General features: G+C 34.5%; 1 protein-coding gene across 1 annotated transcript in view; it reads right to left on the bottom strand.

Moving 5' to 3' along the window:
• Positions 1 to 23,732, bottom strand: part of LOC126738955 (chloride channel protein 2) — a 28,244-nt gene extending 4,512 nt beyond the window's left edge. Inside the window, exons 1-12 of the mRNA XM_050444454.1 lie at positions 23,473 to 23,732; positions 16,181 to 16,301; positions 8,946 to 9,089; positions 3,580 to 3,708; positions 3,418 to 3,525; positions 3,135 to 3,317; positions 2,241 to 2,451; positions 2,078 to 2,179; positions 1,932 to 2,011; positions 1,706 to 1,860; positions 478 to 601; positions 95 to 364 (exon numbers count right to left, since the gene is read on the bottom strand). Of these exons, the coding sequence (XP_050300411.1) occupies positions 95 to 364; positions 478 to 601; positions 1,706 to 1,860; positions 1,932 to 2,011; positions 2,078 to 2,179; positions 2,241 to 2,451; positions 3,135 to 3,317; positions 3,418 to 3,525; positions 3,580 to 3,708; positions 8,946 to 9,089; positions 16,181 to 16,301; positions 23,473 to 23,649 (1,804 nt within the window). The 5' untranslated portion in view covers positions 23,650 to 23,732. The remainder of the gene's footprint in view (positions 1 to 94; positions 365 to 477; positions 602 to 1,705; positions 1,861 to 1,931; positions 2,012 to 2,077; positions 2,180 to 2,240; positions 2,452 to 3,134; positions 3,318 to 3,417; positions 3,526 to 3,579; positions 3,709 to 8,945; positions 9,090 to 16,180; positions 16,302 to 23,472) is intronic.
• Positions 23,733 to 24,252: the final 520 nt, after the last annotated feature.

Raw genomic sequence — 24,252 nt, 5'->3', positions numbered from 1 at the left:
ATACAATCGTCAGCATATTAAGATCAGTCACAGTCATAGAGAAGAAAGGTGATACCTACTTAAATAATTCTTAAAAAATAAATACTTCACTTACCACTACTACTAGGTAATAGATCCGGCAAATACGGTAGCTTCTTAATTAAAATGATGCTATCGTATAAACTGGGAGCCAACAAGCTAGCCACAGCGTTAGATATGAGCACGGCTATCATTATAGGCACTATATGAGTCACTTGACCCGTCATTTCAAAAACTATCACAGCAACTGAGATGGTATGAGTGACGGAGCCGGCAAACGCTGCCGCTCCAACGGTAGCGTATCCACCAGGGATTATTTGGGCCACGTTACCACCATATCTCATACCTAAAATAGAAGAAATTACAAACTGAAAAAATAATATTACACATGTTCAGTTTAACATTTCAAAAGCTGGTACAAAATCATGTCATGCTATATAATAAAAGTCTTGATCTTACCAGTCGGAAACCACATGTGCATCAGCTCGCCAACAATCCTTCCAATACCAGCTCCAATTTTAAAAACAGGAATGAAACTGCCGGCCGGAATCGGTATTGTCGAACATATAATTGAAGCCACAAACTGAAAATAAGAAAGTCGTTATAGAAATAAATTGAGGAATGGGTCAATATTATTAAACAAATAAAACCTATTTTATATTTCTAGCTTCAGTGATCAAAATTCAAATGATCATATATCACAAACATTTGGTCCAATAAGAATAATTTAAATGGTATCTTGTAGATAAATAGACTTTCTTCAACTATAAATTTAATGATTATAGCTGTAAATCAATTACCAAAGGAGATATAAGGGATAATTATAGCCCCTGGGATGGCTTTTGAAGTGGACATTTAATCTAATAACTTGAATATCTCTACATATATTGATTTTAGGGTTTTAATAGTCATTAGAAGTAGTATCTTATAACTAAATAAAAATTAGTCTAGTCGCTAGCATTAATAGAACAAAAATTATCAACCAAAAACTCTGGTTTGAGGTTGACCCAGTAAAGTAACGCAAACAGTAAAGTACGCTGACGTGAAGCAAGATTGAAATGGTCATATCTCACAAACTGTGAGTCCAATAAGAAGATTTTAACTATGAATATAATGATTATAACTGTAAATCATCGACCAATGAAGATATAACCGATAATTATATCGCAGGGGCTTTGAATGGGACATTTAATTTAACGGCCTCGAAATCTCTAAAAATATTAGTTTCAGGGCTTTAGTATTCATTATAAAAATATAAGAGGAGATTATTTTTAACTAAATAAAATTTATTTTGTTTCTAGCATAAAAGTTCTCAACCAAAATCTCCGACGTTGACCCAGTAAGGGTCTGCTGATGTGAAGTAAAATTGAAATGAGCGTATCTCATAAATGGTTGATCCAATAAGAATACAATTTGAATCTAATAGCTTAAATATTTTTAAAGATATTGACTTTAGGACTTTATCTGTCATTTTGTTAATTTTAAGGCAGACAAACATTAACGAAATAAACCTTATTCTATGTTTGTAGCTTCAGTAGAACAAAAGTTATCAACCAAAAACTCTGAGGTTAAGTCTATTTATTAATGCTGTTCCTATGACTTGTTATTTTAAACTTTAAATGATTGAGTAATTCTAAAGAACCATCTATTATCAGAGTTCTTAACCTATGTAAAATACGTAACTTACCACAAAAATAACATAACAATTTAACGAAAATATCACACCAGTATAATCAGTCTTCCAATGCTTAATCACGCTCTCCTCGTATGGAGTATGATTCATTTTTGTCCAGGTGAAATTACTAAATAGAGCGGACACTTGATCATGCGTATTTAAATCGCCTAGAAAAACAAAAGTGTTTCTAAAATAATAAATATCTGATAATGTACTACTACTGATAATGTAGTACTACCTGCAATAAATTGTCCTGACCCTAGCGGGAAGGTTAAGGTAGAAACAGCTAAAGCCACAATGCTGGGATACAGGAATCGACTGAAAAGAATTTAATACTTCTTACTACGTTTTTAACCACAAATAAAAAATTCTAGTGGCACTCACTTTTTTTGTAAAAAACTATTTATCGTCTTGCTGTTTCTCATGAACATGACGTACTGCCGGTGAACCCATACATAAAATGCACCCGTAAGTCCACAAAATGCGCTGCAATAACACAATTGTATTTTAAATACGATATTTCTGACGTAAAAATAACTAAACTTACCCGATCAGGGCGAAAACGAACAACTCCTGAGGATCAAAGGGAAAATCCATCAAAAAATTTGTTCTAAAAACGGCAGTTACGGTGTCCGCCCTCTGAAACCAAACCGCTAATAGACGAAAAGTTGTTGCGCCGCATACCGCCGCGAAAAAACCTCTCCAGTAGTTGCGTACCGCAAAGTATGTCGTGGTTACTTCTATACTAAATAAAACTCCTGAAAAAATATGGAAATCGCATTAACTATTAATTTATCAAGGAATTATTAGTGAGACCAGCTAGAAAACAAACAAAAACTCCAAGCTCCATAACGCTGGACTCCCCTGTTGGAGACTCATCCTCTGAAAGGCACAAAACCGCTCTCCCTCACACCCTCAGGAACCCTGTTCCAACTGGGAATACGAAATTCCTCCCTTCTTCTACAAACATCTATAATTTGGCCAGAGCTTGCGATAAATCCCAGCTAAAATGATAGAGTGCTGCCGAGAAAAGAAGCAAGCAAGCCCATCCAAGGGGTCCTTAGGCTTAACACCCTACTGCTTCCGCTAGCCTGATGCTTCCACCAAGGACGAATAATAAGAAACTTGCGCAATAAGAAACTCGGGACACTTGGGTCTATGCCTAGCATGCTGGCCAGGCTAAATTATTGACTTTAGGGACTACGCAGTTCAGGCTTCGCGTCAGCTATGCGCGATCGATCGATAGTGCCAATCTACATCTGGTTGTAATCCGATTGGGTTAGCCCAATGTGCCGACCTCTTAATCTTCGGCTGCTTAAATCACATCAGCCGAAAAACGGAAAAATGGCTGGAGTGGCTCCGACAGGGTGCTTCCAAATCTATCTACCTACTGGCACTTTCCGCTTTCAAGGTGCGACCTTATAAAGAAAATGAAATTTACCTCCAACTGGCGCCGCAAAACAACTTCCAACGCCAACCGCGCAAGCCGCAGCCAACATTTCTGTAGTCCTACTTTCATTTTCATAAATCCCCTGAAATCCAGTGATTAATTTTGATAGTAGGGTAGCTGTGATACTTGCTATGTGCACAAACGGACCCTCTTTACCTAGCGGCATACCACTACCTAAAAAAAATGCAAGTTAGGGTGGAAAAGAAAAACATGCTCAGAATTTCATGTATAATCTAGAGAAAGTACGTTTACTTATTTTTGTGACAATACATACCCAATGTAGCTGTCAACCCAATAACCTTAGCGACTAGCGTTTTAAAAGTCAGGTATTCTTTTAGTGCTACTCCCCTTAAAATCGTTTTCATTTCTGGAATACCAGAACCTAGAAAATCATCATTTTAAACACTTTGACATGGGAGTGATTTTGTTAAGTTACCTATTGACTGTGGTGCCACCAAGTGAACAAACCCTGCACTAAATAATACCAAGGTTACTGGAAGAGAGACCCATGCGGCGTACTGTGCAGCTGGGTGATACGATAAATCGTTGAATAACCATATTCTAGCTAAAAGACATAATAGTAAGGCTACAATTATCAAAGAAACTTGTCTTACTCAAATTAAATTATTTGATAGACAATTACATTTTTTAAAGGATATTTCCTGCAATAATATTTTATTGAAATACAGGCACTTCATTGTTCTGAACACCTTATAAATCCTCAAAACGATGCTGAAAACAAGGATTTGGACCTAATGTATCTCTCACAATATTGGCTTCCTCAGCAGACAGACCAACCTAAGGCTAAGCTATGCTTTACCTGGGTTTTGCATTTTTAACAATTCTAACCATACTGAAACTGCTGAGAATAAATACTGCGTCTAATCGTTTGTATCTCAGAAAATTAGCAAGCACTTAAAAGCTATGCCTGGGTTTTACTCCTCCAATCCAAACAGGGGGTAGATGAAAAGAGCTAGCTGATAAAAAAACATTTTGAGATACTTTCTTTAAGTTTTTACTGTGTTGTTTCTCCTTAACCAATTTCCAATATATTTGTTGTATATATACAGATCGTGTTTTCGTTCGTTACTTATAGGAAACCGCATAAAGGCGAAATTTTGCAACGTCGCGCGTGTACGAGTGCCTGCGACAGAGCACTGCCCCGGCCGGCCGGACAGTGTTGCCAGACGTACCATAATTATGGAATTGTACCATAATTTTGATACCCGGATATTTTTTACCAGGATTATTTTTTATATTAATATGATATGAACAATTTCGCAGTAAAATTCGAAATGTACCATTTTTTATTATACCTAACATGCCAATTATGTTTTTATGCAATATTTTTATATTTTTCTTGTTTGGTTAAACCAATTTATCAAATATACAAATTTGTATATGTATTTGTGTTAATGTTTATCTATTTTTAATTTAGATTTTGAGTGCAATGTTTTGGTCATTTTTCAATAAATTACTATCTTTGTTAAAAAAGTATTTTATTTCAACTAGAAATCGTTCTTTTAATTAAAAAAATTGATCAGAACAGGAAATTTGATTAAATTCATAATCCATTATCAATAAAATGTAACACATTTTATAAGTTTGGCGACGGCGCGACTGTGACGTGACGTCATACATAGGAAAAGGTTGTGTACTGACAGAATTGTATGATTGTACCATAATTTTGTACAAAATTCCATAATTTTGGCCAGAATGTACCATAATTCTCACCCAATCATCTGGCAACACTGCGGCCGGAGGCCGGGAGCCGGGATTAGTAAACATCTGACTTTTGTGGGAGCTGCGTCGTTTGGCGACAAAATGTCCCAAAATATTACGCGAAAATCCAGGTTTTTTTTAAATATTTATTCTAATGCGGGTTTTACAGACATGACAATGTGTAAAACCAGCATAGAATTGTACCTAATCTTAAAATGTTTAATATGCTGTGTTTTGCATAATGAAAATTAAAGCGTTATTCTAATAAAAAATAAAATATCAACTCTGATAAAAATATAATAAAAAATCAGAAATAAAACTCTAATAAACAAACTTAACAACATATCATTTTTTAAATAAAAGGCTTAAATAAACCGCCTTCTTTCGCTAAACAAAAACTTAACCTATCGTAAAAGCTATTTCGCACCTCCAAAAGAGTTTCAGGTAAAATGGAATTGGCACCTTCGACAATTTTATTATTGTTTAACTCCTCTAAATTTGTTGGCCTACTAAATTCATGCTTGTAAATGATCTGCTTAAGGTAACCCCACAGATAAAAGTCATTTGGAGACAAATCTGGAGATCTAGGAGCCATTTTTCTGAAAATAAACCGACCCCAGGTCTACATCAGGTAGGATTTGAATGGCAGGAAGAACTTGGTTTTGCAGCAACTCAAGGTACTTTTGGGCGTTTAAAGTGTTATCAATAAAAAATGGCCCTATAACATTATCGCCCAAAATACCTGCCCAAACATTCAATTTCTGAGGATAGGTACTGGGTACGAAACTGAAAACTTCTGTGCTCGTTTTCCTGAGACTAATAACGAACAATGGAAGGATTGTGTTTGCCATGTAATGGAAAAGAAGATTCATCAGAAAACAAAATATTTTTAAAAAAATATTCGTTTTTATTTGCCTTTTACATCATAGTTTCACAAAATTTCATTCTTCGCCACTGGTCTTCAGGAAATATTTCCTGAGTTTTTGAATACTTGAAACATTTGCACCTATATTTTTTCCAGATACGAGCAACAGTTTTATTGCTCATTCCCAGTTCCTCTCCAACACTTCTAGTGGACCGTGTCGAATCAAGTTCTAGGGTCCTGCAAACCATTTCTTCCCGCCGTTCTATATCCTGGACCACTTCAACAGGTGGTTCTTGACGTTTTGTGTGGCATTTTTTACAATCTTGAAGACAAAAAGATGTCTCAAATTTTGTAACCACATTTAAAACCGTTTTTGCACAAGGAATCGGCCTATTCTCAAATGTCACTGAAAACAAATCTCTACATTTTACTGCCGAATTGCCTCCATAAAACCATTTAATTAGTTGAACTCTTTCGGAAGGAGTATAAACAGCCATAGTGAAAAAAACACGAAAATAACGTTCAAAAATTAGCTCACGATAACACGATCTGTATAGATTGGCGAATAGAAGACTATATCATAAATGGCAACACCGCTTCTCGCTTACTTTCTACTTGATAAGCAGCGCAGCGAATTCCGATCTTCTGGTTTGCGATTTTCGGCACGGCACAATTAGCAGACCTCATTTTCTCAGAGTCTTAAACCGCTATTTTAATTTTTTTAACATTATGGCTGTTTATACCCGTTCCGAAAAAGTTCAGTTGATTTAATGGTTTTATGGAGGCAATTCGGCAGTACAATGCAGGTATTTATTCTCAGTAAAATTTAAAAATAGACCAATTTTTTGTGCTAAAAGTATTTCAAATATCGTGTAAAATTTTCATACATCTTTTTGCCTCCAAGAATGTAGAAATTGTCACATCAAAGCTCAAGAACCACCTATTGAAAGAGTCCAGGAGATAGAACGGCGGAAAGAAATGGTTTGTAGTGCTTTAGTTTTGGATTCAACACGATCGAGCAGAAGTGTTGGAGAGGAACTGGGTATGTACCATAAAACTGTGACGAGTATTTGGAAAATACATAGATGCAAATGTTTTAAATATTCCAAAACTCAGAAGATGGTTCCTGAAGACCAGTGGCGAAGAATGGCATTTTGTGAAACCATGATAGAAAAGGCAAATGAAAATGAAAATTTCTTAGAAAATATTTTGTCTTTAGATGAGTCCTCTTTTCCATTGCATGATAAATACAATCCTTTCATTGTTCATTACTGGTCTCACGAAAATGAGCACAGAAATTTTCAGTTCCGTACTCAGTACCCTCAAAAGTTCATTGGAAATATTGCTTGGGCTGGTAGTTTGGGCGACCATATTATTGGGCCATTTTTCATTGATTGATGCACTTTGAACGCCGAAAAAGTCCTTGAGTTGCTTCAAAACCAAGTTCTTCCTGCCTTTCAACTCCTCCCTGATATAGACCTAGGATCAGTCTATTTTCAACAAGATAGCTGTCCTGCTCATAATGAGGTTAGAGTAAAAGAATTTTTAACAAATACTTTTCTTTACCGCTTTATTAGTGGGACTCGCAATATTAAATTGCCTTCAAGATTTTCCGATTTGTCACCAAATGACTTTTATTTGTGGGGTTATTTGTGGAAACAGGATTGTTGAATCTGTCAATTCCATTTTACATCAAACTCTTTTGGAAGTAAGAAACAGCTTTTACAATAGGCTAACCTTTTGTTTAGCTAAAGAGGGAGGTCTTTTTGAGCTTTTTATTTAAAGAATGATTTGATAGGTTTATTGTTTTATTTTTTGTTTTTTTATAATGTTTACATTCTATTTTAATTAGAGTTTATATTTTATTTTACGCTTTAATTTTCAATATGCAATGCACAGTCTAAAAAAATTGTAATTACGAAAATATGCGGGTTTAACACATGTAATTCCTGCATTGAAAAATATACCAATGCCTCGTAATATTTTTTAAAATTTGGTCGCAAGAGATACAGACCCCACCGATGATAGACGCTTACTAAAATTAAATTTAAAATAATCGAGCTCCAACCTCGAACAACAGCGTACTGTCACGGGGGCGGTATTGCAACATTTCGCCTGTTAGGAGCTTTATATGTTTAGTGATCCATTCGCCAATCTGTATATGTCTTAGCAATAGAAGAGAGTAGCAAATCGCAAAAACTAACGAGAGTGCTTTTCAGGAAAATCAAGCGTGGCAAGTCATCACTCTAGGTAAGTGTCTTAAAACTTCAGTCCTTCGGTAAGAAAACTTATTTTTTAACATCAGTAGACGTCTAGATCTGTAGACGATAGATCTTTAACATCTGTAGTACGAAAGTCTTCTCACTTATAAATATTTATTTGATTTTGTGAATTTTTGCCTTAAAAAGCAATAGAAATTCTCAAAAGGAAAAACAAAGGTTTCATGGTAAGCTGAGGGCTTCTCATACATTTCACATCCAAACATACATAAAAATTCCACAATATTTTAAACAGCGGTTGGTTCGGAACCTTCTAAAACGGTTCCAGCTAAGACTTCTTTGGCTTAAGCCCTAAGATCCTAAGACGCCTTGTTGAAGCGGTACTGAAAAAAATATAACACAGACTTGCATTAAAAACCAGAGGAAGATGTATGGACCCAAACTATTTAGTTGAAGTCAGTTTGTTTGTTATTTTTTTGTGACATCTCAAAAGCCTTTGATTTTGATTAACAAGTTCTTAAAATGGTGTTTATGGCATTTACTATGATCTGATCTTAAATTTGTGATTGTTAGTGCATGGTTTAATTAATATCTTCTGCACGCATGTCGGGCATGATAATGTTGATATAGTAAGCAGATGCAATTTTTTTCTATCAGGCATCAGATCAGTATCAAATGCGGAGCAGCTCTATTAGAATACTTCAAAAAAGAAATGCGTTGGTTGTACATTTTTAAAAAATCTCAAACTTTGAGATAATTGTGGGAAAACTATGGGTTCTTTCTTCATAATTCTAATTGTCCTACTACATATTATAATTTTTTTGAGTTTTCAATAAAATTATTCAGAACCCACCTTTTATAGTTTCTCCAAAATATGGCATTTTTGGAGGGAACTTTGGTGATAAATTTCTATACATTTTTAAAGCGACCTTCAATCACAAACTTCGGTTGTGGGAACAGGAGGCAAAAAGAGACGTAAATACTATTTGTACGTACCCGAATTACACATAGATATTCCATGGTCCATAATAAAACTTATAAGGGCCATGATAATTCCTAAAAGTGCTAGGAAAACCCAGTCCTCGCCCAACCTGGCGAACGTGTGCTTCCATAGGAACGATACTGTTTTGGCTAACTTTCCTGGAATTAGAAAAATATTAAGTAAGTAAAAGAACATGATAATCACAAAAGATATTTAAATATAAAATAATTACCATTTACCAAACTTGAATAAAGAGTATTATTAGTATGCACGCAAACAGACATGACCCTGATTAACGAAATATTTATTTTGTAACTTATAAGATAACGTTTTTAGTAAACTATATTGGGCGATCAAGTAAAACTATAGCACCTGATACTAAATTCAGAACGAGAAAGTACTTAACATTTAAATATGTTTACTCATTCCTACTAATAAATACAGCCTTACATTTGCCGTAAATCGCCGTCAATAGTGTCACACTTCAATTGTCAATAAAAAAATTGTGCTGTGGTCAAACCTTAACTACTTAAAATGTATTGAAATTTGAATGGAATATTGAATACCTCAGGGATGTGGGGTAGCGCGTGCACATATATGGTTTCCTTATGGCCCTTGAAAAAAGCTAATGAGACGTCGGCAGATCGCCCTTAAGTTACAATATTTAATTGAGAAGTGCATAAAACTTACTTTGCTAATGAATCATAATAGCAATCGTTGCAAAGGCTCCTTACAAAAGAAGATTCGGGATTGCTCATAAGAAGGTATTCTATCTCCGCTCTTGTGGTTATTGGAAATCCAAGAACATCCTACTTTGAGATGAAACGATACCATTTGCGAGGTAAGCAAAATATCTTCGAATGACCAGGAATAAAACGCTAAATTGGAAAGTAGGGAGTAAAAATGTCAAAGGATCGAAAAACATCAGAAAGGTTAGAAAAGTAGCTGATTCTGTGAATCAATAGATTAAATTCCGCATCGAAGACCTGAGTTAGCCTAACCAGTATGACTTTCGGTCTCACTTCTAGAGTACTGCTAATTTCTATTCGGGTAAGATTACAAATGTGAAATGATGAAACCGAACTTAAGATATTTTGCGTCAAAAATTTGATTCGCTGGGTGTTGGCAATCCGTTAGACTGTCACTGGACTAAAGTAAATTCTATATAAGCTGTCTAAATGGATTTCTGGATGTCATGACCGAACTCTACGACATTTTGAATCATCATGATTCGAAATGGAAGTCTCTGTACGAAAAAATTGATGACATACATGAACCTTCTAACCAAAAGTAAGTCTGAGTGTGGTCAAGAATCAATTTTTCATTCGATCAGGGACATGAAGCAAGAAATTGTTAACATCTCATCAATACTCATGGGAAATCACAACGAATCTGTTAAGGTTCAAATTCACGATTCCTCTAAGCAAGATTTTCTTAAGGAAATGGAGGATCTACGCCGGAATGTCAATCAAATGGCACTTAAAATAGAAAAAATAGGAGTAAAAGATAAACCAAGTGTTGCCAAATACATCTCGCCTATAATAAAAAAGTCCATTTCCACCCAAACCGACAAGATCACGGAGGTTTCTACTTCTTCACAATCAAAATCTCCTACACCTCATAAAATGATTGTTAGAAAGGAATGGCATTATGTAGTGGTATCCAAGATTCCATCCCACTACACAGTTAATCAACTTGCTCACTCCATCAAAGAAAAACTTGGAACTGCTGATTTTATCCGATGTTTTTCATTGCCGAAGAATAAGAACAATTCAGACTCCACTTTTAAAATTGGTGTTCAAAATGAGGATCTTTTTATCCAGCTGAAAAAACCAAATACTTGGCCAGCTTGTACTGTAATTGATGGTCTTGAAGTGAGTCCATTGTCGCCGTTGGTTGTTCGGCCGATTGGCTCCGATAAAGAGGCGATAGCTGCAAGCAAGTGACTAGGATGGGAGCATGTCACCATCAAGTTTGTGGAGAAGGCCAAGGACGATGATGGGTTACAAATGGACCCGATAATTCCACCAATAGTGCGGCTGTCCCAAAGTTCGGATGCTGATAATGGACTTTACTTGCTGGCTAGACTGAGAGACCCATCTATCTTAAAAACCCTGATGCTCTATCTGGCATACCTCCATGACCAACCCTCGAATGTATGTTTTGAAGGGCATACCAACACCAGTGTCAAATTAATGCTGGCATCTGAGGGACTACCTACTGACTTGGATTCCCTGCGACGTCTTTATAACCGCTTCCACGACGTCTATGGTATTGGCTCGGATGAAATTGAAGAAGACCTCTCTGCTTTTAGATTCTTTTTTTCATCTGAAAGACTTTTACGGCTTCAAAAAGTTAGGGAAAGTCATGCTAACTATTTTTCTAGCGGTTCTCCCATCTAGAAATAAACATTTTTAGATAAAGTGACGCGAAAAGAGGATCAAGCACCCTCTGATAAATCGGACAATAGCAAGCTTAGTGTATTTCTACTTAATATTCAGTCCTTAAGACACAAAACTAATGATCTATTTCTATTATTGGAAGAGCTAAATTTTCCAGAAATTGTTGCTATAACTGAACCTGTCTTTATTAAAAATTACACTACAATAGCAAGATTTAACAGAAGTAATTTATGCTATGGAGGTACTATGATAATGTCTACAATCGCCGATTTTTCACCAGTAACTAAGTTTGTTAATTTATTATCTGAAAAAGTTTTTGAATTTTCCATCGTTCACCATAAGTTATATGACCTCTATATTGTTTGTATTTATAGAACACCTGACGCTGATGTACAGACTTTCTGTCAAAAACTTCTAAGCTTGCTAGAATGCATGCCTTTAAAAAGTAAATTAATTTTGTGTGGCGACCTTAATATAGACTACTCCAGTGTGTGTGTTGCTCAAGAATCTCTTAAGTCTATTTTCGATTCAATGGGTTTTTTAATGCATGTAAATTCACCAACCAGAATAACTAAAAATAGTTCCAGCACCATTGACTATATCGTGTCATCTTTTACTCTGAACTTCGTTGATTGTACTGTTCTCAATTCACGTTTTTCTGACCATGAAGCTGTATTGACACTTTAAGCAATTTTCGTAAATTAGGCCGTATTTTTGGTAAAAAAAATTTTTGAAGTTCAAGAATCTATGCCAAACAGCTGACTGGGGTCTTATCTCTGATGATATCGATGGTGAGTTTTCTAGATTTGTAAAGACCTTGTCAAGTTTTGCGAATAAGTCCTTTCCTTATAGACCCATCAAAATTAAGCATCATAAACCCTGGTCCATTAAAGGCGTACGTGTGTCTGCAAGGAACATGCGCTCTTTATCATACCTAAAAAAAATTTCGTACAGCATATTTTTTCATAATTATGTAAGGCTATACAGGAAATTGTATCGAAAAGCCATAAAAGCCGTAAAAGATATTTATTATAATAACAGGCTGGCTAATTCTGGTAATGTTGCTAAAGAAACATGGTCTATTGTTAACGAATTAAGAAATAAGCCTTCTTCGACTAGCACTATCCCCTCTTCACCTGAGAATCTTAACGATTACTTTGTAAACGTGGTTAAAAACCTAATGACTACTATAACACCTTCTCATGATCCACTTTCATATCTCTCTAATGAAAACTTACATAGTTTCTTTTTTACCCCTGTACTAATAACAGAGCTTCAAAGTACAATAAATGAAATAAGAAACAAATTATCATCTGGTACAGATGGTCTTACTCTAAAAATGTTCTCAAATCTGCCTGATAACACCTTAAACCATCTGAGAAACCTAATTAACAAATCATTTCAAAATGGGGTCTTTCCTAACTGCCTTAAGACTGTAATAATTATTCCCTTGCATAAAGGAGGAGATAAAGAGCAAGCTTCAAATTATCGTCCAATCGCTCTCCTTCCAACATTATCGAAGATCATAGAAAGATTGGTTAAAAAAAGGCTATTATCATTCCTGTTTAAATATAAAATACTAACTCCCCATCAATTTGGCTTCTTGAGTAATAAATGCACTAATGATGCTATGTTCTCCCTTTTTAACAGTGTTTACTCCAGTATAAACAATCATCATTCAACAGCAACTATTTTCTGTGATTTCTCCTTTTGATTGTGTAAACCATATTATCTTGATCAACAAATTACGGCACTATGGGTTCAGAGGAACGCCTTTTGAATGGTTTAAGTGCTATCTTAGCTACAGAAGTCAGCTTGTAAAGGCTGATACGACCATGTCTTCTAGCAGACCAATAGAATGTGGGGTACCAAGGTTCAGTTCTGGGCCCAATTATGTTTATTAATGATATGGCCCATCTTAACATTAGCGGCAAAATCTGTCTCTTTGCCGATGATACTAGCTTTACATGAAGCAATCCGGATGTTGCGGCACTTCATGCAACTATTGCTAAAGACCTTATCAACATTAAATCGTGGTGCGATTCGAATCTTCTCTGCTTAAACACCTCAAAAACTAAAGTCTTATCTTATAAAGGTATTATCCAACCCTTTGTACTTAGCAACACCAGCTTGGACGCTCTTCCATCTTTATTCATTCTTGAATCTATTTGCTTGGTTCGCAAGCATATATCAGAAATTCCTAATAGACCATCTTACAGTTATCCACTTCGAAACGCAGAGCATGATCTTTATGTGCCAATCCCAAGGTCGGAATTAATAAAAAGCTGTATTCTTTACGGAGCTAAAAAAAATGTACAATCATCTGCTTTTGGAAATTAAATCATTGACATCTTTTCCTCGATTTCGCAATGCTTTGAATGCAAGTATAATCCACGTACTGGCTAATTATTAAATTTTTTACGATGTAGAATAGCAATATTTTGTATTGCTAAATTTCTATACAATTTTTTATGACTTTTTAAACATTGTAATAATGTTTTTGTTACTTTTTTTAGTTTACTTTCTTGTTACTATTTTTATTTACTTTCCTATTTTCTTACTTTTTACATTTAGTATAAGAAATTTCACCAGGTACATTTATGTCTTTTGTACCCAGTTTTGTATATATTTATTTAGTACTTGTATTTTGGTTTCTATATTTGTGTATTTTACTTTTATGTATAGCTTTGTCTACAACATTTTTTAAATTTTTTGACAATAAAGCATATTTGATTGATTGAATTTACTTATTCAAGATGAGCGTAAACTGAACAGAAAAAATTATGAAACATTTTTACATTTTTCAAGCTGTTCTAACTGATTCAGCCAACTGAAAATTTAACAACAAAAAATGTGCTAATTGAGTTGCAAAATGTACTACTTGATTGTATAACTTATAAGCACCTACTACGTTGGATTGCTATAAATGACTCACAGTATCAATAATAAATAAGCATTAATTATTTAAGAAAAGTAGGAATTTTAACACTTGCCTCGAGTAGCTCCTATATTTTCTTCTTCGTTTTCATTATCACTAGTATCGGCCATCTCATCTCTTACAACCAAAACAAATACACCCACGACCATCATCTTTATTTTCAATACCGACATATTTTAAGACTCAATTCGTTTAATTTAACGAAACTGCAACGATTTTTTTTATTAAAATAACTATTAAAGTTACTAGAGAAAAATAAAGGATTTACATTTTTAACCAGTACGCGCGGAATTTAACCAGTTTCAGCTAATTTACTTTTTAAAAATTTTGCGGAGTATCGGTGCACATCCACAAGTCGATATGCAACTGAAAAAAACTGGATAGTTTAACTTTTTAACCGCGTTTATTAATTATTCCTAACTTGGCCGCATTTTATCTTTAATTAACCAACAAATTAATAAATCTTGCTGAATTGTGTGAGAGGGGCAAGAGACACGCTAAATAAATATTCAGGATTTTGCGGGAGCACCAATATTAAATCACAATTTTATTAAGAGTCGTCCCATTTTAGTTCTATTCCTTTATAAAAAAATCCTTGGAGAAACAAGGAATAGGATATACGTATTTTTAGACTAATCTCATATAATTTGGCTGTAACGCGACGATGCTTGCCGAACAGTTCAATCGCGCCCAGTAATAAGTCTCTCAATCATCTCTAAAGAAATGGTAAGCAACAGAATAGGTTTTGAAATAGAAGCAGCCTGCTAAAACACCTTACATTTATGTCGGCACCCAACAGCTAAGCTGAATTAAGCTGTATATTTGTGTTTAATTATGTGTAATGTGTGTGAGTTGCGTGGTAGTATGTTAGGCTTCCATCTTGCCTAGGACATTTCCTACCATGTTCCCATTGCGTATATTATAAAAGGAGGTCGTGCTTTTGTGACCTAAATACCATTGTCCAAACTTTAAAATAATTTGGACAAAAAGCTTTTTATACTTAAAGTACGTATTTTGTTCGTAGTCAGATATAAGATAAGTGGGAATAGCAAAAAGAAAAATATGAAAGGAGAAAAAACGCAAGCTGTTAGTCCTCGGAATAAAAGTGAATATTTCACACTAGTGCTGGATTTTAAATAACTCCTAAAAATTGTTGAGTTGTCTCAGTAACTGTGTGTCAGTCAGTCCCATTCAGAAATACCAGGTTTGAATAAAGTTATTGCTGTCAAGTCTTCGCTAGTTCTATCTAGTTTCCGCTTGCCATGTAAGTTGAATGCCCAAAAACTACTAGAGCGAAAATACATAACGTTTTGCATTTGAATTTTTAGAACGAGCCTCAGATTTAGATAATCTTCTTAATCCTCATACGGATATCAATACAAATCTTTATTTCTGACTGAAGTAGGTAGTCAAAACTCTTTAAACTCTTTCCAGCCTTTTAGTTAGTTGTGGTGTCAATGCATATCTCTAGTCTTTGCTGATGAAAGAACACACTTGTCTGATTCGTTGCTTGATTTCCAAGGCTCTCGTTATATTACAGATGTACAATTTACAAGAGTACGTAAGAATTTCTCATTCCCTTAATATCGTTTTCAGTATAATAAGTCAACTAATATATACTTTATTACGCAAACCTCTCTCTTTTTAAATAATTTACACCCGATATTGCAATTTGCAATCTAATTAACATATAATACGTTATTGAAGCATTAACAGTAGCGTGCTCTGATGGCATTGGCACGCAACATTTTTAGTCGGTTGTGTTGTTAATGCTATCTTTGACCGTTGATTGCATATTTACGTATAATAAAATAATATTCTGTCAACGCTTTGACACAAAAATAGCTACTATTTGTTTTTTCAATAACCTACATATGCTGTGTTAATTAGTTACAAAAAACATGCTTACCTTGATATCCTCTAAGTTCTCTTTTTCTTTGTTTCTCCTCCTTGATTCTTCTTTTTTCTTGCGCTTTAAGGCCTTCTAATTTTGCAAATTCTCCTAGTTGCCGGCTATACCGGCCATACATCTACAAAGAAGAAACACGTTCATTATATGACAACCTAAGAATAGTAACACAACATAAAAAACAATATAAATATTAAATCGACCAAATAAATAAGGACAAAAAGAAAGATAAATAAATACCGGAAAAGGTGTCATTTTTAGGACGAGCCTACCATAGACATCATCTGCAAAACACGGAAATTGCCAAAAGAATAGTGATGATGCTATAGACATAGGCGATATTCATATGCTTATGGTTCCATTTTGGTGACATTGGATTCAGTAATGTACAGAAAGACAATTAAAGCAGCAAAATCTAATTATTATAGGGATCGCTTAAATATGTCATCAAATAGGCAAAGAGAGTGTTGGTCGATTATTAATGATTATAGACATTGCCATAGAAAAGTATCGGAACCGGAGTTAAGACCTGACATTTTAAACGACTATTATTGTGATATACCTAATATCTTGCTCAAGGGCATTCGTAGTAACATTGATCCCTTACACTATCTTCAACAAGTGTCGGTTGAGCATTCATTTTTCTTTCATCCTGTCGAACTTACCGAAGTAAAAAATGAAATCAAACGCCTAAAAAACCATAAATCATCTGGAGCTGATGGGATATCTTCGAGGATGTTACTCTTTTTGCCTGATTCAGCCTTAAATGCTTTAGTTTCTGCCATAAACAATTCTTTACATAATGGCATTTTTCCTTCATGTTTAAAAGAGGCAGTGGTTATCCCTCTTCATAAGGGTGGAGATTTGGATCAGCCTTGTAATTTCCGTCCCATTTCTATTTTGTCTACCCTCTCTAAGATAGTTGAAAAACTTGCAAAAAGCAGAATTTTGTCCTTTTTACATCATAATGGCATTTTGTCTGCAAATCAGTTTGGATTTCAAGCCGGTAAAGGGACTCATGATGCTGTTTTTAGCTTTTTGGAGAGCGTCTATGTGTCCTTGAATTCTGGAGAGTCATCGGCGGCAGTGTTTTGTGATCTATCCAAAGCATTTGACTGTGTGGATCATGGAATACTGTTATCTAAGCTCGATAAATATGGTTTTAGAGGCGTAGCGTTGCGGTGGCTTGAGTCCTATCTATCAAATCGTACTCAGAAGGTTTCAGTGTCTGGGCGTTTGTCTGCTTCTAGATCCCTAAAATGCGGCGTTCCCCAGGGTTCAGTGTTGGGACCACTGTTATTTTTACTGTAGGTGGATGACTTGAGTTCATTGAAACTGCAGGGCAAGGTGGTTCAGTTTGCTGATGATACCACCATACTATGGAGCCATAAAAATTCTGACTATATTAAGACTTGTATCCTTGAGGACCTTCAGATTTTATCAGGGTGGTGTGCTTCCAACAGGCTCGTGTTTAATCTAAGAAAGACGTCTATTATGGGGTTTAAGTGCGATGTTCAGGGTCTGATGTTTGACGAAAATTCTTTCTTGCAGAATAAAGAGTGCTGCAAGTTCCTAGGAATTACCATTGATGGTCGCTTTCGGTTTGAAGATCATATTTTACATTTAGCTGGGAAATTATCTTCTGGATGTTTCGCAGTAAGAATAGCAAAACAAGAACTGGGAGGGGTGGTTGCACGTTCAGTGTACTTTTCACTTATTGAATCTCATATTCGGTATGGCTTGCCTTTTTGGGGTTTAACCAATAAGAGGCTACTTAACATTATCTTCGTTATTCAAAAAAAAGCAGTTAGATACCTGTGTTCTGCTAAGTTAAGAGATTCTTGCAAACCCCTCTTGATTTCAGAAAAAATCCTAACTCTTTTTTCACTCTTTATCTTAGAAACAGCTGCTCTTATTCACAAAATTCCCAAACTACCCTCTGACACTGGCCATTTGACTCGTCGTGTAAATGATGTTCCCCTACCTATTCCTACGTCTTCCCTTACCAAAAACTCATTAATTTACATAAGTAAAAAAATTTACAATCATGTTCCTCTGTGTGTTAGACATATATCGGATGTTAAGAAATTTAAAAGAGAATTAAAGTCGCTTTTATTGGCTAAGGCATATTATAACCTGGATGACTTTTTTAATGATAGGTTTTAACCTTGGACATGTTGGAAAGTTTTCTTTTTTTCCTTTTTTCTTCTCTAGTTTTGTCAACAAGTTTACCTTTATTTAGTAATTGATTGTTTTATTTAGTTATCTTTAATTTAAGTATGTTCAAAAAGTTTTGTCTTCTTGTGTTTAATTTTGTTCATTGTTTTGTCAATTTTTGAAATTGTATTTGTGTTTTGTTTTTTTAGCTTGTAGGATGCTTGTACACGAGATTATTCTTACGTAATATAGCACATTTTCTTTCTTTCTTTCTTTCTAATTATTCCCAAGCAAAATTCCTCCGAGCAATGAGCATTTGCTCTAAAGGCACTCGAGAAGCTGCTAGACAGACAAACACATCAAGACTCTTAAATAATTATCCTTTCCCTCAAGACCAATGTGCAATACTGCAGAAAGTTCAACAGAGACAGCACTATAATATGTGGTAGGTAGGTACAGAAAACTCAGAGAAACCAAGAATTGAATCTGGTCACCTTTATGGACATGACATTTCTTTTCTAGTAAAATAAATGCATGGATAGATCCATATCAACACAACCCATATAACCCAAGAGGGTCACATTGGACCAAAAAGATTTAAATATCAAGCAGCAAAAGACCTGTACAAGCTCGTACAGAGTAATAATGGAGCATAATAGGTCTATCTCAGGCTGAGGTGCACTCGACAGTGAAAACTGGATGAGTCTCAGAATGGAAAAAATATGTTTAATGTCAAATACAGGTAGCTTATGCTTTCTTAGTGTAGATGTTCTATTTTTTGATCAAAACTAGGAGCTGATTACACAAATTTGTTTTTCGTGACTCCTTATATTTTTTTCTCTCTTTTTCCTTTGGTTTTTTCGTTGCCCTGCTCTAAAGAATCCGAAAATCAGAAATGCGTGTCGGCGGTGTACCACTATTGTTCCTTCTGCTTTCCGTCTTACGGAGTATCGTTGTATGTTAACGGTGTAATAGTTGGCGGTGAAACTATTAAGATATTGAACAGTTTTGGCGAACACTTATTATGTAACTGTATTAGGTCTTCATTTACACCAATTTGCAGTAGACGGTACTTTACAATATCACAAAAATCACTGTCAGTCTTCTTTGCATGTCCTCTATTATACCGGGTGGCGCATCGAAAACGAAACAGAGCCAATTACGGGCAGTCCATTAACTTTTTAAAAAAACGCTCAGACCCGTCGATTTTATTTTCGAGGGGGACACTTAATAATCATAAAATCATTTTCCCACCTACAACCCCCTAAGCGGGGGTGGCACTACCCCTAAAATCTTAAATGGGAAGGGGGGTCGAGTGATACCTCATTGGAAAGGTCTTTTAATTCTCTTTACAAGGGTACTTAGTTTGACGCAATTTAAGTAAGTACTGTTTAAAATTTTCGCATTTAAACCTTAAAAGGTAATTTTCAATATTTTTACTTTATCATAGACTACTAAAGGTACTTTTGAGAAAAACAATGCCAGGCAGTAGGACAAAACCATCAAGTATTATTAAATTATGAGACAAAAAATAAGATAGCTCTATCATATTACAGAATATTTTGACTTTAAGTCTAGTAATTCACCTCGACATCGTATTTCTTTAAGCTTGAACCAATCAAACATTTTTAGCCGGTTGGTATATTCGACGATGTATATTATGTGGGACGGAATTTGCGTGATTCTAGTCTCTCCCGAAGTGGGGACGCCCAACTGAATGACAAATTCCAATTCCAGTCTAATATATGGTTATAATATACGTATAATCTTCTGATCATTTTCAGAGAGTGATCTTTTGAATTTCATTGATGAGGGCTTCCCATTTCAGATCACCAGATTCTAACATGCCCAGGTCGTTCTGTTGGTGTCTACCGTGGGGTACCATTTAATTATATACATTGGATGGGTTATTGTTGCCTATACTGAGGTCGTGTATTTTTCTTCATTAAGATTCATTACACAAACTGCTGACCTGTTAGCAATTTTTTGCAGATCATTCTGCAAATCAAATGTATTTTGTTTGTTTTTATACATTTTATTAATTTTTTTTGTTTATATACATTTTCCTGTCATCTGCAAAAAAGGATATGTTGGATTGGTATGTTTTGGCTTAGATCACTAACATACACCAAAAACAGCAGGGATCCCAGCACTGAATCCTGTAGTACTCCACTCCATATCCTGTGATTGTCTGACCCGTTTTTTCTTCAAATTAGTTTCAACAAGTTATCCCTTACAACATAATGAGCTTGAGCAAAGTCTATTATAAGGAGCATTGTCGAAGATTTTCTCAAAGTACAAGTAAATAATGTCTGTGGGCTTTCCTTCATCTATTGTATGATTCTAGTCATTAAGACACGTTAATAAATTTATTGTGATATGTCAACCAAGAAGAAAGCCATGTTGTGTTGGTAAAATTATATTATTTTCTATTAAAAGGCGGTAAGCTCTTTCACAATGACTTTCCATATATTTACCCGGATGACAAGTAAGACTTATCGGTCTATAGTTTTTGGCCAGACTTTTATTTCTATTTTTGTAAATGCGGGCTATAATGGCCTGTTTCCATGTTGTTAGAAGAGTTTCAGTCTCCAAATAATCGGCAAATATCTTTGTTAGTAGAGGTTGGAGAATCTAAATGGAATAAAAAATAATAGTATTACACGCCAAAAATAGCTAGAAAAGCCTCCGACTAATTTTATGGTTCATAATCGTCAAATGAAATGATACCAATTATGAACGAACCTACTCGGCTTCCCAGTAAGTACTTTTAAAACTTATAAAAAACATTTTGCAAAGAAATTTATTGCGAAGATTCTACATTTGCATAAGAGCAATATTAGACTTACGGATTTTTGGAAGATAATAAAACTAAAGAATAAATTGGGAGGTAACAACAGACAGTGATAAAATAAATCGATTTATAATTAAATGGTCATTTAATAATTATATAAACCAACATCATTAATATCAATTGAAAAGCCACAGGTAAAAATGATCGTATAAAAGATTCCCATGTTTACACATGTTTTTTGTGTGCACTTCATTATTATTAATTACATTCAGTGGCGAAATTATATTTGAATAAAAAAAAGTATCAGCCAGTTGAATTAATGTGAAACTATAAAATGGGAAGCATGTGATCTTACTGTGGTGACTAACAAGTAAACATTACATTATTAACCATCTCTCATAAGTAAACATCTCTCTACTACATTTTAAAAAAAAGGTACACATACAATATAAAGTGAATTTACGATAAAAGTACGTTTTTTTTTTCTTCTTATATTTTTCGAACACGATGATTTGCTTGCCCCCTGCGCGTTTTTTGCAATAAAATTTTTTATTATAGCGTAATCTTGTGTATGATGATATTTTACATTTCTACCATAGGTTCTAAATTATTTTTGTATAGCATACTATATGCTTAAAGTCAGCGGTTTGTCAAATTTGACGTAATAGACTTATGAAACATACGACATTAGATTAATTTGTTGTCCATTTACTTCAATGCATTTTTAAAGTCGATAAATAACTTCCAATTGCAAATTTTCAATCACTTGCGAATCGATTAGTCTAATTTGTCGAACTCTTTGCTTTAAATCATCAATATTATTTGGTCTATTCACATAAACTGTGGACTTAAAAAAGGCAATAAAAAATCTAATGGGGTTATATCCGGTGACCTTGGTGGCCACTCGATTGGTCGTCTTCGTCCAATCCATCTGTTAGGAAAAGTTGCATCAAGAAGTTGTCAAACGGCGATGGCAAAGTGAGGAGGTGCCCCGACTTCTTGAGACAATATCTCGTTACTAGGTATATCAGACTATTGTGCATCAAAGAATAAAAGAACTAAAGCAGGGATAAGGTCAAACTACAGAAAGTCCAAGTACCGCTCTCCGTTTAATGTTTCTTCGGAAAAAAGGCATCCAAGGATTCGATTTTTTACAATACTTATTTAACAGTTCACATATTAAGCCCACACATTAATTTTTTGACGATTATGCTGTGTATGGCATTCTTGGGTCCAATGAGGATTTTCGGTTGCAATATAATATCTGCAATTTTGCCTGTTAACTTGTCCATTAAGCATTAGTTACAAAAAATACATTAAGCAACAGTTAGCATCAAGAATCTGCTCACAAAACTGCACTCGGCGGTCAAAATCGTCTTCTAATCATGCATTAGTTATACTTTACATTAGTACAGAAGTATTTCTGCCACTGGCTAAATTACAATTCCTGGAAATTGTATACTTATTGCAACATGTAAATTATTCTCTGTTTCTAATAGAACATTTAGCGTAGAATGTTTAGATACTTTTGGATGTCTCCGTTTATATATATTTTTCACAAGGCCGTGTTCCCTAAATTCTCATTTATTTTGCGAACGATGGATCTAGTAATTGCAGGGCGATCAGCATGAGTTGCATTAAACAGATTACAGACTGGTTGTTGTGTACGAACCGGTCTCGAAAACCAATCATCATGAGTATTTCAATTGTTCTTTCTTAGATAAATGCATTTTATTAAAAAATGATGACAGCTAATATAACAATTATACTCACAAATGCATGACAAACTGTTATCAAGTGAGTTTTAAAATTGGAACTTGTTCCAAAATAATGTCTACTTACTTTCTAAGAAATTACATAAGAAATTAATGTGGGCGTCATAGTTTTACTTAAGACCCCTGTGACCAATATTTTCATTGCAAAGAACGCATTGAATCAAATGGACGACAAATTAAACATTATATATAATAAATCTAGAATAATTTTCTTTCCTAATCTCATATGTCGTTAGTCTGTTACGTCATATTTAGCAAACCGTTGACTTTAGGCATATAGTTTGCTATACAAAAAATATTCAGCATATATCATAGAATTGTAAAACGTCATAATATACAGGGTATTTGATTAAAAAAAGAAATATTGTTGACGCAATAGTTTCTATTCGAGACACCCTGTATAAAAAAATGTATTTCAAAAAACGCACAAGTGACAATACTAATCGATATGTCTAAAAATAATAGAAGAGAAAAATATGTGAATTTTAAATGAATTTGTTTCTTAGAGCACGAATGAACTGTATAAATTATTATGTGAATCGATAATTTTGGTAAATAAATCTTACAAGAGTACTTTGGTACTCCTCCTCTTGCAACGGAAAAGGATAAAACGCCATTTGCGGTTCGGGTTTCTTCTTTTCCTCCTTTTTCTTCTTTCGCAGGAACTTTTCGAAATCCTCCCAGTCCTGATCCGTCGCCGCAATTTCATTTTCATCCACGAAACCGTCCGAAGGCTTGTCCATTTTAGGTTTTTCGGGGTAATATGTTCAGTTGTTCAAAATTATAGCTTTTTCGTAACTATTATAGTATTAGGTTTATGCATGCTAAGCGATATGTTTTTGTAATTTTTAAAATTGCTTCATATATAAGTTTAAATATTTAATTTTCATTTAGGGACCTGTGAAGAAAAAGTGACTTTTAATTCCAATATTTATTCAATTTTTCTCCCCGGTAGGAAATTATGTTGAATAATTAAAATTATGTTAACAATTTTTTTATTAATAATGTGGTTTTTAAAAATATTCCCATTCACGGTAAACCTAAATAGACCCAGAGAATCATACATCATTTCAAAAAGCAAAAATAATACTGAACACCTGTAACTTTCTTATAAATTCCTTAACCCCTCATATAACCATTATACATGCGTTTTGGTAAGTATCCATAATAAAAAGAGAAGAAAATATGGTTGAGAATAAGAGACCAAAGTAGACATACAAGAAAAAACATAAGAAAAAAATCCGAACTACAACAAACTTAGACAAACAAATTAGGTATGTGACCATAAGATGTGATTATTGGCGGACTTAAATAATAAAACAATAAAAATGGAGCAAATATGGACA

This window comes from Anthonomus grandis, chromosome 7 (assembly GCF_022605725.1).
Source record: "Anthonomus grandis grandis chromosome 7, icAntGran1.3, whole genome shotgun sequence".
Lineage (NCBI taxonomy): Eukaryota > Metazoa > Arthropoda > Insecta > Coleoptera > Curculionidae > Anthonomus > Anthonomus grandis.
This window is presented reverse-complemented; position numbering and strand designations above follow the sequence as displayed.